General features: G+C 48.5%; 5 protein-coding genes across 5 annotated transcripts; 1 reads left to right on the plus strand and 4 right to left on the minus strand.

Moving 5' to 3' along the window:
* Positions 1 to 161: 161 nt before the first annotated feature.
* Positions 162 to 934, minus strand: N7474_003586 (general substrate transporter; the record flags this gene model as incomplete). Its single annotated transcript, XM_057195001.1, has 3 exons — positions 162 to 570; positions 617 to 818; positions 874 to 934. The coding sequence occupies 3 exons, from the start codon at positions 932 to 934 to the stop codon at positions 162 to 164; spliced, it is 672 nt and encodes a 223-aa protein (XP_057056356.1).
* A 1851-nt stretch (positions 935 to 2785) lies between these two features.
* On the plus strand, positions 2786 to 4063 carry N7474_003587 (alcohol dehydrogenase family protein; the record flags this gene model as incomplete). The annotated part of the gene is made up of 5 exons (XM_057195002.1): positions 2786 to 2904; positions 2976 to 3754; positions 3806 to 3857; positions 3915 to 3959; positions 4006 to 4063. 5 exons carry the CDS (start codon positions 2786 to 2788, stop codon positions 4061 to 4063), a joined length of 1053 nt encoding a protein of 350 aa, XP_057056357.1.
* A 176-nt stretch (positions 4064 to 4239) lies between these two features.
* On the minus strand, positions 4240 to 4641 carry N7474_003588 (uncharacterized protein; the record flags this gene model as incomplete). Its single annotated transcript, XM_057195003.1, has 3 exons — positions 4240 to 4317; positions 4374 to 4465; positions 4521 to 4641. 3 exons carry the CDS (start codon positions 4639 to 4641, stop codon positions 4240 to 4242), a joined length of 291 nt encoding a protein of 96 aa, XP_057056358.1.
* A 1353-nt stretch (positions 4642 to 5994) lies between these two features.
* N7474_003589 (uncharacterized protein) lies at positions 5995 to 6537 on the minus strand (the record flags this gene model as incomplete). Its single annotated transcript, XM_057195004.1, has 3 exons — positions 5995 to 6005; positions 6061 to 6128; positions 6197 to 6537. The coding sequence occupies 3 exons, from the start codon at positions 6535 to 6537 to the stop codon at positions 5995 to 5997; spliced, it is 420 nt and encodes a 139-aa protein (XP_057056359.1).
* Positions 6538 to 8107: 1570 nt separating this feature from the next.
* On the minus strand, positions 8108 to 9079 carry N7474_003590 (steroid dehydrogenase; the record flags this gene model as incomplete). The annotated part of the gene is made up of 1 exon (XM_057195005.1): positions 8108 to 9079. The coding sequence occupies one exon, from the start codon at positions 9077 to 9079 to the stop codon at positions 8108 to 8110; it is 972 nt and encodes a 323-aa protein (XP_057056360.1).
* Positions 9080 to 14408: the final 5329 nt, after the last annotated feature.

Raw genomic sequence — 14408 nt, forward strand, 5'->3', positions numbered from 1 at the left:
TGATTCGGGCATCCACGGTTCGGCCCAGGCACGGGTCCTTTCCATCCACGGACGACATAGAACTACCGATGTAGGGAACTAGGTACATCCATCCATCACCTGTTCCTGTCGATCCTCCCCCTCGCATCATGCACCCGCCAACTGACACACTACATTGGCCCTTATGCGCTAGCCGTAGGCCACTCTGCCGTCTTCTCCGTGGTCGTCTCCGCAGTCGATGATCGCGCCGCCGGTTCGTCCTCGACGGGGACCCGGTTGTGCGCCTTGGTCGCCTCCAGGTCGCCGTCTCCATGGCGATCGTCTTCCGGGTCTGGACGTGGGCTTTCCAGGTGGGCGTGCCCACGTACTGGATCCCGTTCGGGTCCTCGAACATCAACTCTGTCTCCTTCAGGGTCTTGCACGCGGTTTCGGGGAAGATGAAGTACACATGGAGGAACATGGCCGCGCTGAAGCACTGATATACATGGGCACATGGGCGGATTGGTACCCACACTCAGACCGTTGATGATACGGCCCACAATGAGCATGCCGATGTTCTGCGAGGCGCAGATCAAAGTTGGACCGACGACCCTGCGAGAAAAGGTCAGCGAACAGAGCCAACGGCGCCGTCACGCACCAGAATACGGTACCAATAAGACACCCGATCATGATCGAAGTTTTGCGGGCCAATTGATTTGATAGTAGGCCTGAGATCAGGGCTGCGAGCCATGAGACGGCCGCCATGGCGGCGGTGATCCCCCCTGCACCGTGGATGTCGGCCTTGTGCAGTTCAGCTTGTCGATAAACGGAGGGCCGTCGGGGCCTTGGTTGAAGTAGCACTTGTACGTGTTTCCCGTCAGCTGCGCCGACGTGGATGCGATGTCGAAGCCGAACACAGGCCGCCGCCGAGGACGGCGACGGCCGCAATCACGTAGATATTGCCGACTTGCTTCATGATCAGTTCGACACGAGAGCAAGAATGGCGCGGTGCTCCACCGGAGGAGGGTCCTTCCGGGTTATAAGTACTTGCACGCCACCCCCAGTACCGAACCCATCGCGGGAATCGTACATGGCGCCATGATTCAAGCCCCGGCACACGCACCAGGAGGCAGGCAGATTAGTCTGCTCCGAAGTATGATCGGGGTTAATAATTATTCATGATTATTTTTCTAGGATACATTACGATATTAAAGTGGTCTTGCACGGGTTTCTCAAGGACGTGCGAATCATGGGCCCTCCAATGGTGGCCAATGAAGACCGATTGATAGGATCCAGTTTTATGTCGAGGGAACGCGCGCGCACCACTTGGCCCCCATGGTGGTCAGGATGTCTGGTCCAAACCTTCTTTCGGGCCCTCGCAAAATGCAGTTGCAAGAGATTCTGTTGTTGCGGTAATGTTTTTGATGGCTTTCTATTTTGACCTTCGCCCCCGAGTTTGCCGGCTCGGCCATGACGTCCCGTCAGCCGTGGTAAAGCTTGGTATGCTGGCGGCGTCGCCTAGCGCTTTCAGCCAAGCCAGAAATCCAAATGAGATGGCACGCGGATGCTCGAGCTCTTCGTCCAACTGATGCACGCCTTGCCGAAGGGCCTAGTCTGGGGAGCAGGCGCACTATGGATGGACGGCCAAGGACACTACCCGGTCTAGCGTCACCCCAACCCATCCAACTCCCAACGGTGCGGAGAATCACGGTGTGATCAGGTAGGTGGAGATCGACGCGATCCATCGTAGGCGCGCGTGACATCGTTCGAATCGGTTCCAGTGTCGATAGGTCAGCCAGGAAGGACGCCGTCAAGCTCTACATGTGCCTGGTTGCTCCTTTGCCATAGCCGTAAAAGGCAAAATTCCTGAACAAAAGGACCTAATAATGGTGATGTCACGAAGGAGCCGAGAAAAGACGCAACTGCAACTGGACCAAACAACGCCGGACCCACGTAGCTATGGCGTTGTTCACCCTTGCTGATCTCGCGTGTCTGTGATTCGACCGCATTGGGTGGGCTAGTAAATCGGCCTACCATGATGCTGTGATGTAATTAAGTCCGAGGAACGCGATGCGGGGGAGCTCTGGCCTTTCTAGCCACTCCGTTGGGTCCGCGCCGCAAAGCATCACTTGCCGCTGTCGAGATTGTTGCACTCCTTCGGAGCTAATTACCCTAAGACGAAGGGGAACACGAGGTCGGGGCTATCACAAGAATCATGTTGCGCCTTTTCCACCGTAATAATACATAGCGTGGATTTGCTCCGGAAATAAAATTAAATATGGAAGAATAATGAATTTTGATCCCAGAAAAACCACCGGCTCATGGCCGCAAGATCTGGGGCCCAGGCTGTACTCTCGCGCCGACTTGCCCACGGTTACGTAAATGAGGCTTGGGCCCTGCTGAACCATCGACATTGGCCGTGTCGTAGCTCGTAGCCAAAAGTAGCTGCGGTCCTCCTGTTGATCCAATTCTCGGATGCCTGTGAACTGCATCCTCGCAGTTGATCGTGGATCAGATTTCGATCAACTGGTCGTTTGGGCTGGCAATCCTCTCGCCTGAAAAATAAAATGAAATGAAAAAGCACGGGGAAGATGTGCTTTTTGTCGCGCTGCGCGCTCTGGAAACAAATCTGGCCTCCGGTGCAAATATGTACATCCGAGCACAACCGAGGTCCAGGGGAGAGGGCCATCGCAGGTCAACCTAAACCCCTCAACGGGTTTCACAGCAACCAAAATACTACTTGCACCTTGTCGTTAAATGATCTGTCGGTCGTGATCATTCAAGGGTTGAAATATAATTCATTATCGATACTAGAGATTCACTCGTCATGCAGTCCGTGGTGTTCAAGGGTACCCTGCAGGTCGCGCTGGAGGAACGGCCGCGACCCCAGATCCAAGATCCGACCGATGCGATTCTCAAAGTGCGGTACACCGCTCTGTGTGGCAGGTGAGTAATGCGCGTTGGGTAGTTACTCACCTTTTGGTTTCACCTGCTACTGACACTCGAGAGCGTTTTAGTGAGTTGCACGTCTTTCGTGGTCATCAACCGTCAGGAACGGGCTTCATCATGGGCCATGAGTTCACGGGCGAGGTTGTAGAAACTGGGATGGAGGTGCAGGTATTTCAGAAAGGCGATCGAGTCGTGTCTCCCTTCACCATCAGCTGTGGGAAATGCTTCTACTGCGCGAGTGGGGTTTCCTCCCGGTGCGCCCAAAGTAAGCTGTACGGTTCGGCCGTGCTGGACGGAGGCCAGGCTGAGTATGTGCGAGTTCCTCTCGCAGACTCGACCCTATTTCACGCACCAGCGGCCATCGATGAGAAGAAGCTGGTTTTGATGGCCGACATTTTTCCCACTGGCTACTTTGCGGCGAAGAATGCCTTTCGCAGCCTGGATGCCGCTGCCATCCAAAATAGCACGGTGTTGCTCTTTGGGTGTGGTCCCGTAGGGATTTGCGCCTTGGTCAGCGCCCTCGAGTATCAGCCGAAACATTTGATTGCCATCGATAGTGTGCGGTCGCGTCTCGAGCTCGCACGTAGTCTCGGGGCGGAAGCGTGGAATTTCCAAAAAAATGAATCCGGTCTGCGACAACGAGTTAGGGCTCTCACCGATGGGCGAGGCGCCGATGTAGTCATTGAGGTCGTCGGCCACAGCAGTGCATTGCGAATGGGCTTCGAGATGCTTAGGCCGTGGGGTCTCATCTCGAGTGTTGGAGTACACAATGGCGAGATCCCCTGGACCGGAAATGAGGCCTACGCAAAGAACCTGCGTATTCAGATGGGACGGTGTCCAGTTCGGAGTAGGCATGCTTGACTCGACCATTCTTGCGTGGCTAATGTTGCGGATACAGGTATCTTCGGCGAAGCAATGGATTTGTTGGCGAAGAAACAAGATCAGTTGGAGTAAGATGGTTGCAATCCGGAATACTGCATGAGGAATGCTAACCCAGTCATACATAGCTTCATGTCTCACGACATCCGTCCCCTCTCCCAAGCCGTCCAAGCGTAAGCATGCCGTCCCGTGAAGCTGGTCCAGACTGACTGAATACAGATACGATGACTTCAACCACATGAGGTGCCAAAAGGTCATATTCGAGGCGGAAAAGTAAGGTAATCAAGTATTGGCGAACGCCGATTTTGGCGGCCAGAGGACTACTGGATACGGTGGATGTCTGAAGGGCACCCATGTTTTCCGAGGGCCAGGCAGCACATAGTGGCTTCTACCAGATCACAGGTTCTATACCATATTTGTTACATCCAAGTCCTGCTTCCGGTCTAGCCCCTTCTAGTCATTTCTTTCGGCGACAGATTGAACATTTGATGATAGCGAGCCCGTTGCCGGAACATTTGCAAACGCTCGACTCTGAGGGGCCGTTTAGTAGTGTATTCGTCCCACCCCGAGAGGAAGCGGTGACATACCTCTTTTGAGCTCACTTCTCTCGCGTCCTGTTGGCTGAATTCATCGACTGGTTTGCTCAACACCTGATCTGGTTTGGTTGAGCGTTCTCTTCCTGCGCCGGTCAAGTTTGGCAACCTTCAAATCCCCTCTGGGTTCAAAGAACTTACTTGGTTCCACCCCAGCCAATTCTATACTTTTGTTTGCGATGACGCCTATCTCCTCGTCGGTTAGACGCTCACCCCGGCGTACCCGTTCGAACATGCGATGCCCGAACTGTAACGAGTCCATGTCGGATGAGGAAGCAACCAATACGTAAATCCCTGTCTGGTTTTATTGTCTTTTTGTTTTGAAATGTCGGCGAGGATTGTGACCGTTATATACCAGCTGTTGGTCGGATATGATGCTGGCGGTGGTAAAGAATGCCTACACCGATGACATCCCGGCTATATCATTGCTTGCAATCAACGATACATGTAGTGCTGTCACCAATTCGACTGCAGTCACAAAAGCTCCTAAGCTTGTTCACCATAGTTATGTTGTAAAAAGTAAATATTCACGCCTCTCGTCGACCCACTCGCGCTCCGAAAACCTAATGGTAAGCACCCCGGGATATATAGGATTTGGTCAACCATTGTCGCCAATAAAAGCCTACAAAGCGTATTATCTAACAATGAGCTTCCAAACAATCATCATGGAAACAGAGAAGATGTACAACTATTCGACTGATACGTTTTCAATTTTGATATATCTCTCAGCTTAGAGTATTGGCGCATTCAAATTCCTAAGACTTCGCTCGCTGAACTTAAGAGTGCTTGCCAGCAGGATAAGCTGACTGTCACAATTTAAATGGAAGCAGTACAAGTACCTGCATAGAGATCTAATATAATGGTTTAAACCCTTTCAGCATGTTCGGCATTTCCGTCTAGCCATGGTGTTGAATTTCAAGATTGCTGTGAATCCATTCTAAGACGGTCACATGCAGATCTTGTACACCATAAATTTTCACTTCTCCACCTCAGAGGAAAAGGTATTCATGATCGCTGAAAACATATGTTTCTTAAACACTTCTTGCAAGCCGGGTATACCTGAAATCGGCGGTCTACAATATATCTTTCCTTTAATGACGTATACTTTCGCCGTAACTCGGGAATAGAAGATGTTTCAAAATAGGCACCGGAAATACAACGTTTGACTGGACAGGGTTTCCGCACTTTAATTACCACAAACACATAGATACCCGTAAGCCGGCAAGAAACCAAATTGAGCTATTTAAAAAGAAAAGAAGAAATCTAAGTCTACCTAGACTGTAGCTGCCGAGAGCAATCGTATAACAAGTGCAGCATGTTCGAACTGGACCCTGAAAGGTTGTGCACACTGTCAGCTGGAAGCTTAACAAACTTTCAATGACTCTGTCCCCCCAGTGTTATAGCAAATTAGCCAAATATTAGAGATATAGCAGTTAGTCTAAGTCATAGTTTTATCAGTATCATCAAAGAGATTATAACTATACCCGGTAACATGATAGATTTAGTATACATCATATCATACACGAAAGAGACCCAAAACAATCATCTGGCGATGTTCCATACAAAACAAAACATTCATGTCAATATCATATTTTGGAGTATTGAATCGGCTGGGTTAAATGTGTCCTGTCATGCTTTAGTAAGAAGTCGGCAGATATTAAGAATTATGGCCAGAGCTTACGGCCCAGTGGCTTTGCACGTTTAGAAATGGACTTAGCCTGGCTTTGTTTAATTTTTGCGAGCCGAGCTCTGTGCATAGCAGAGTTAGATTGTTAGATTTGTTAAACCCATCTATGAATGATCGATGAATGACTCACTCTTCGGCCGCCTCCTTCTCTAGGTGCTTGACATGGTCTCTGGCCTGCTTGACAGCGTTGCGAGATTCCATAAGGGCCTTATCTGCCTCGCGCTCGGCAGCTTCCGCTCTGGAAACCTGTTCACGAGCTGCTTGGATGGACGCGTCTTCGGGATGGCGACGGATAATGCTATGCCGGTGTGTGTTGCTCGTGGAAGAGTGAGACACTGATGACACAGACGAACGGGAAGAACGATGTCCAAAGAACCCCCCTGTACTGTTACGAGATTGATTTGGATCATCGAAACTTTGAGTAGCTGATGACGAACTGGGAGCTGAATCGCGATGATGAAAAATAGCCATTGTTAAGAATGAAGTTCACGTAAAGTGGGACAAAAAACCGAGTTCAAGGTGCAGGCTTAAGTGAGACGTTGCTGTGAGTCCAAGAAGAAGTTCACTAAAAGTCAAGATCATTTACGCGAAAGGTGCAACCAATAGCTTATATAGATAGTCCTTTCGACTACTCAGGATCCAAGTGACGTCAAAGCGCCGATCGTAGTCCCATAATATAGTGACAGCCAGAATCCCCGCCATATTGTGTCCATCTGTGATGTCAACCACTCTATTTTTTCAGCCACAGGGTTGAAATAGGACACTGAAGGGAGCACGCCGTTAGGCGGGACTCATTCTATAGGTTGTTTATAAACCAACTTATTTTGTAATTACGTAGCCAGTAGGAATGAATCAAACAGATGAAAGATTTTTTACTGTTTTTTGACAACGATTTATTGCATCATTATGTCAGTTGCATAGTCAAAATAGATTAAACGACCACTAGCAAAGGACTTAAGCAAATCCAAGCACATGTAAGTAGGATCGCTGCTAGTCTGAGTATTTGACCTAGCCTATAATAGTAAATATATCGTCGATCTCTATGCAGGTGGCGTTCTAGTGTCAAAGCGGGGTTGCACCACGCGTCATTGTATGATACCGGAGTCTCTGCTATGAAATAGACTTGATAACAGCGTGAATGGCAGGGTCGGAAGGGAGGCACCACTATGGATTGCTCGCGTCATATTGATGAGTTATCGTACGCTTGCCGACAATAAGCCAAGGAGCACTATGTCGATTTAGAGTGCGGGCATCTCACAACACGATTTAAGAAGTAAATAACCCATAAACATAGTGGACTACGTTTTTAACTCTGGCGAAATATGGCGCAGGGAAACGCCATGTGATGTAGATGGCTTAGGCAACGTTTTAAAGCTAGGCTGATTTTCGCAGACCGCTAACTAGCATTACCGTAATTTACAATGCCGTCGCCGAAGGTAGAAGGTTGATGAAAAGGTATTCGATGTTGGACATGCGCTGGACTATTGGCTTACCTAGACACTGATTCTCGGACTTCGCTTATGAGGCGATCGCCAATAAGCCGCGGACCACAGGCCAGCTTGACTCGGCATCCATCAACCGGCGGCCTGGCATATTACTAACCTGAATGGCTCAGGCGTCCAGTGCTTACGGTCCTTATGCGGCCACATGAATACATCACGGGGGCCGGATGCATGTATTCCCTGTCCCTCCGGGAATTCCTCCGCTCTATTGAGCGACAAGTTTAAGGACCACATAGCCGGAAAATACCACTGGTATGAAAACAGGCTCTCGATTCTTCAAATAGGATCGATAGAAATGTCCGCTACAAGTTCATTCGTTACAAAGTGGAGTGAGATTGCCTGTAGATAAGGCGCAGCTCAATTAGTACCAACGCGCTTGTACCTTCGAGTCAGCTAAAAAAAATACACATACATTTCACATTCGATGGCTGGGTGGAATGGATAATATACGATAAGATTCATGGAATTGTTCTTGCTCCGTCGTTGTAATGAAATGAATCATGAAGAAAAGCCGCTTCACCAGGCAGCTTCGTCTCCAGTTACATGTACTCCAGAGTTTGATCAGCGCAATATTCTATAAACTTGACTAAAGGCCCTGTACCATCATCCTCCTTCCTTTGCATCGCTCGCAATATGTCCTGCCTAGGATTTGGGTGTAAACGCCCCCAAGGCAAGATATACTTGCCCCCGTCAGTTAACTCTAGCTCAGTCGAGAGACCAGCCCAAAGCACAGTGAGAGCACCCATTCTTGCAGGGTACAGTAAGGGTGCTGCAAGAAAGGGCACCATTGGAGACAAATGACGGGTCAGCGGAGTTTTCAGGTTCCCAGGATTCACGACCACGCTCAATATGCCATGTGACCCGGCTTCGGAGGCAAGGGCACGGGCCAGAAACCAGTTGCCGACTTTGGTGTTTTCGTAATTGCGTTGAGGGTTTGTGTCTGGTCGCAAAAGCTCGGCGAGATCCACCCCATCGCTGGTAGCAGAAATGTCGACGACAATCGAAGCTGTCCAAACGACACGCACAGAAGCAGATGACATTTTCTTAGCAGTAGATTTGAGCGTGGGAAGTAATAGTTGGGTGAAGAGGTAAGGGCCTAGGCAGTTTGTCGCGAATTGAAGATCATGGCCCTGGGGTGAGATGGCCCCGCGTGGGGGGTTGGAGACCCCAGCGTTGTTGAATAGAACATCGAGTCTAGACTCGACGGCAGTGTAGGCCTCCACGGAAGATTTGATACTTGCAAGATCATCAAGACGGAGGAGAAGGAAGGCAAGGTCTCCTTTTGAATCCGGACATGATTTTTTGATGCTTGCAATCGCATGCGTGGCTTTCTCTTCCGAACGGCCAGCAATGTACACCTTGGCCTCAGCCCGGTAAAGGATCTCGCACAGAGCCAGACCCACGCCAGAGTAGCCACCAGTCACCAGGAAAATCTTACCTTTTTGGTTGGGAAGATTTGATTCTGTCAGAGTAGGCACAGGGGGAAAGAACTGCGACCAAGTGGTTCCCATATCGGAGATGTATGGCTATGAGTCTCCTGACCGACAAGTTCGAAGTTTGCGGAGGGAAGGGCTTTTCTATCTTGTCCTCGCATGAATTTAGTCCGACTCAGAGTTTGATGCAAAGGTAAAATAATCTACCCGGATAGGAGAATAATGAAATAGAGAAACGCACGTGAGTAGCGATCTTGTTTTGGCCCCAAATGTGTCGCGAACAGTCAGCTCCTCGTTATTTTGGCTGGTGCAAGGCTCACCAACCAACATTTCGCCTATGTTCAGCCGCGTAATAGCCGCAAAAGCTGCGCCAGTCGCAAGGGGTCACACGTGCCCCGTTGCTGAAACGCGTTTGTGGATGAATACATAAAGAAACCGAGTTGTATCTTGTAGGTACCATCTACCATCTATTCTGTTCAAGAATTCAAGGCCTCCTTCTTCCACCTTTCATATTATACTTTATTCTGAGCGGGAAATGTAGCCACTAGCTATTCCAACAGATCTCCTGAAGCACGTTTCAAAAATGCGCACGGTCCCGCCTTCCAGATGGTCTCACACCTTTTTAACACCCAGTAATTCATTACCAGCAGTGCGAGTGAAGATGCGGCATTTGTTTTATTGGTCGTGCTCTGCATCGGCCCCTCCCTTATCGGGCATAAACCGAAGCTAATGATGCTGAGACGTAACATTCCGTCCCAAATCATTAGACGAATGGCGAGGGCTAGTCGTGGCTCGTTCCGACAAGTCGCGCACGTAGTAAGTGGACTTTAAGGCGACCATGGAACCTGTTGCGGCCCACGAGGATAACTGAGATATCATTCTTCGGTTAGATAACACACTCGAAACGGTGAACTAGACAGCCGTCCGAATGTCAGAGCTTTTGATATAAGATAGTGAAGGGTAGAGGAAGACGTAATGAGCCTCAATTGAAAGTTTAAAAGCTGAAAAAATCGAGACTCATAAATTAAAGATTGGGCCAAATTGAGTATTCTACGACGTCGCAAATGGAAGTGCAAGTCGCGTAAAAAGTAAATCTCTTGTTCTCTGATTTTGTACACAATAGATGACTAAAACTCTGGATGATTTAGATGTTGACTAACTAATGTGTAACACTCTTGAGAGAGCGGAATACTGGCATTCAGGGAGTGAAATAAATGAGTGCAATGGATTGTGTGAGATGTCTGAAAGTAGAAGTAATGAGGCTATCTAATGGGCTATCTAGACGGCTCTTGGAGAGGGAGTGTCATATGACCACGGCCATGCGATCTCAACATACACAAAATAAGCAGGTAAGCCAAATTAGGCTTGTAGCCGTTGCCTCCGCGGTGGCATTGTCATTCCTTTTAGAAGCAATCCCCGTTTCATACTAGATTAAATCTGTGCGCCTGGCTAGCGAAGACCTAAGCCAGACATGGTGGACCTTAATTAGCGTGGGTCTAGAGTGAGGCGTTCTGGGCGAGGCCCGATTTGGTTTATTCGGCGCGACATGCATATAGCCTTAGCTCCTTCGCCCCCAACTATGAATTTGGTTAATCTTACTAGTCCTTTTAGCCATGTTTTATCCTTAGGCGCACTAGCGATAAGAGGATTGCCGGCCTTTAGAATTTCAAAAGTCCTCTAACAGTATTATTTTTGTTATTATTATTTTGAGTGCTAGAATGTAGCAGACGGATCACATTGTAAATTACCAGGTGGAGATGTGCCCTGACATCTGCGGCTATATAATTTTGGCTGGCTCGCCGTATCACAGACCTTACAGTTCACCTTACATGATTTGTTGCCTCTTACGTCTAGGTGTCTCAATCAAGCGACCATGGCTGTCAACGCGCACTTTCTCTCCCACTTTCAATGCCTTTTCCAGGAGCTATAGAGATCTACCCGAAGAAACTAGGCGTGAGATTTCGGATCTAGATCAACAGACTCCACATACCTTTACTCTCCCTTGTCTCGTGTTTGCCCTTCCATTTACTACAAATAAGGACCAAGTCATGGCGAGTTTTCGAACTAGACTCCAGAATGCTCTAACTCACATTCCTCTCATTAGCGGCAACTTTGAGAACGATACGAAGGCGAATAGGATAACTATCGTCCGGAAAAACCATGAGCCTATCAACCTGAGCGTGCTCTATCTTGATTAGTGGACAGACTCCTTCCCAACGTACAAGACGCTCGCAGCTAGTGGATATTCCCCTAAGTTTTTGCCAGTAAGGTGGCCAACCCAACACCACCCGGCTCCAACTTTACTAGATTCAGACGTGATGATGGTTGTCCTGTAGTGGTATTCTAAGCCAACTTTATTCGCGGTGGTGTCATACTGACTTTGGCATTACACCACATGTGTGGCGATGCAAAGAGTATCGATCATACGCTTTTTCTCTAGGCCACAAGCACCAAAGCAGCGATGAATGGTCAGCCAATGCATTCTTTGAACTAGCTCTGGATCGGACATATTTCAATGCTGGGTCAACGCCTAGCGCAGTGGAGATGGGCGTGCTGAAGAAGGTCACCAAAGGGATTGCGTTTCATGAGATTAGCCCAATCGATGTCGAAGGTCAGTTCACGAACGAACCTCGACCACGACCTGTGACGACAATGCAAATATACCATTTTCCCGTCGAGGCTTGCCAACAGTTGAAAAGCATGTGCATACCAAAAGAACTCGATGAGTACGTCTCCACGTACGATTGTATCTTAGTGGCGACATGGCGAGCCATGATTCGGGCGCGTCTCCCATATCTGGGGTCGGACGCCACTTCCACAAAAACTACCTTCTCCCACCCAGTAGACACACGCGCGCGATTCCCCTCATTAGTTCAAGGCGAATAATTTGGAAATGATTTCATTATGTCGGTCACAGAACCGATCAACATTAGTGCACTCCTGTCCAAGGCTGGTCTTGCACAGGCCGCCTCGGCTGTGCGGCGATCTATACCTGACGTTAAGTCAACATCCGTACCCGATCCGGTGCATGTACAGCGAGGAATTTCAGGAAGACAGACCATGATGTGGGACTGGCAACCGCAGAACATCATGGACACATCGTGGACAGGGATGCGGCTGTTTGATGCTTATGAGTTTGGCTTCGAATTTCCCAGGGCGGTAAGGATTCCGGTGCCGCCATTTGAAGGGGTATTAGGTGTATTGCCCGCGGTTGGTGAAGATGGACAGAGGGGTGGATTCGATGTATACGTTGTTATGGAGAAGGAGTGTTCTGAGCGGATGATACTTGATGATGAATGTACTGCATATTGCATATACGCGGCTGAAGGATTTGGGTTGATTAACAAATATTAGTTACTATTGTCTCATCGGGAAAAAATTTGTGAGTAACTTTCTAAAGACATTTAGGAACTGTCCTTTCGGGATAGGCGTGCTGGGCAGTAAGGGAAAAGTGAGCCCTACCTCTGGGGGTAAGTTGGATGGAGATGGGTTTAGTAGATTAGGGTTTGCTTAAGTATGGGAGGACCGCTAGAGTATAAATGGTTTGAATGACGCATGCATATATTTAGGAGTTGGAAAGGAGGATGAATATTGTATATGTAGGACTGGTTTGATTGCGGGATGCAGACTAAAAGCTGGTGAAAACCCGTGAGATTGATCAACACATCTAGATATATTATACATATGTCGTCGTCGAACAAAAAATGTCGAGGCTCTTCCAAAAGATCCTCAATTTTCGCGCTGTGAGCACAGTATCTCTCCAAATACATGTATGTGGCCCAACCCTCCATCAAAACCGCCTTCTGAGCCAACACTGCCTCGTGCAGATCTTGGGGTACCAGTATGCCATAACGAGAAGGGCGCGGAATCCTCATTCACCACTAGATGACCGAATTTATTCTACACGCAACTGTTAAACGCATAGCACAATGCAATCACTGACTATGGGCATTCCATGTTCAGTGGGGTAAATACGCTGGTTACAGGAAGAGCGTACGGACAGCTATCCGCAGAGAGCTGCCAATATTATATGTATTTCAAGTAAAGGTCTAGGTAACTACGGAGCGCTGTGAGATATCTCTCAACAACAAGTTGACAAAATACACAGAAGAAACGCACCTCACCTTCAGTTGCTTTTTATTTGTGAAGTAGCTTACTCCGAGGTAGCGGCATTGGTGGCGCCATTGGAAGGACTTTGAAACTGCTTGGAAGTCGACAAAAAGGTGAAAACAAAGTAAATATGCGGAAGTGACAACATTCCTCAATGCTTGCTCTATCACTCCCCTCGAAGAATTGTCATCTGCAAACTTGGTGGGTGAATTTAAATTTAGCGTTTTCTCTTTTCCGATTTCCTTGAGAAGCTTTTTTCAGTTTGGGTCCGTGTGAAGATATGGAAATGACCCGAAATGTAGGTCTTCCAGACGGAATGAAGGTACAACAGCTGATTTAGATCAACAAGTATACTTGCATATGTATTAGTAGCACTGATGGAGATGGGCTTTGGACATAGTTGCCATTCCAACTGCACAAAAGAAGTTCTCATGCTGTCTAGCAACAATAACAGGACCAACCAGTCTCTCAACCAGTCTCTCCTCTGCCGGGCAAATCGGTTCCTCCTTACTTACCCATCACCCTCCTCTCTTCGCCCCCCCCCCCACCGCGGAAAAATTTAATTGTAGCAAGCGCCAGCCATCTGACCATACTGTAATCGGAGAAATTGCGGTGGTGGCTCTTCCCCACACTACGTGCACGGTCCCGGCGTTGGGGAGGGGATCGGTATTGTCATTAAGCCCATATCTTGTTTTCGATATTTAATGAACCTAAGCTGGAACGCAGAGTCACTTTAAAAACAGCCATCTTCTTATCACTCTGTTTCCAAGTCAAAATAATTGATCACCGCTCTTAGTTTTCCAAGGCTCTTGAAACTAACAGAACGATGAAAGTCAAATGCCTTTTAAGGTTCATTACAATTCTTGGCCCTACTTGCGCAGAGTCTGTGCATCTGCCACGATCGGCCAGCGATAATCCTCAGTTGGGGGAAGTGCTCCCCAGGGGAGACAATGTCCGACATAGATCCTCGTGGCCATATGGCCCCTTCAGCACGAAGGGTAGGGATATCGTTAATTCCCGAGGCGACGTGATCCAATGGGCCGGAGTCAACTGGCCTGCACACCGTAAGTCATCCTACCACAAGTAAAATAAGACGTTCTTGTTAACAACTTGTGAAGTGGAAACTATGATACCTGAAGGGCTAGAATTTAAGTCCGCTGCGGATATCCTAGACGATATGGCCGGAATTGGATTCAACTTTATACGATTGTGAGATTTCTTGAGAAATCATTGCCTCTCCACTTAGTTTGACAGCTGATGATCGGAATCGGAACAACATAGAACTTATGCCGTCGAA

This window comes from Penicillium riverlandense (genome assembly GCF_028828495.1).
Source record: "Penicillium riverlandense strain IBT 135883 chromosome Unknown utg000002l_segment0_segment0, whole genome shotgun sequence".
In the NCBI taxonomy this organism is placed as follows: domain Eukaryota; kingdom Fungi; phylum Ascomycota; class Eurotiomycetes; order Eurotiales; family Aspergillaceae; genus Penicillium; species Penicillium riverlandense.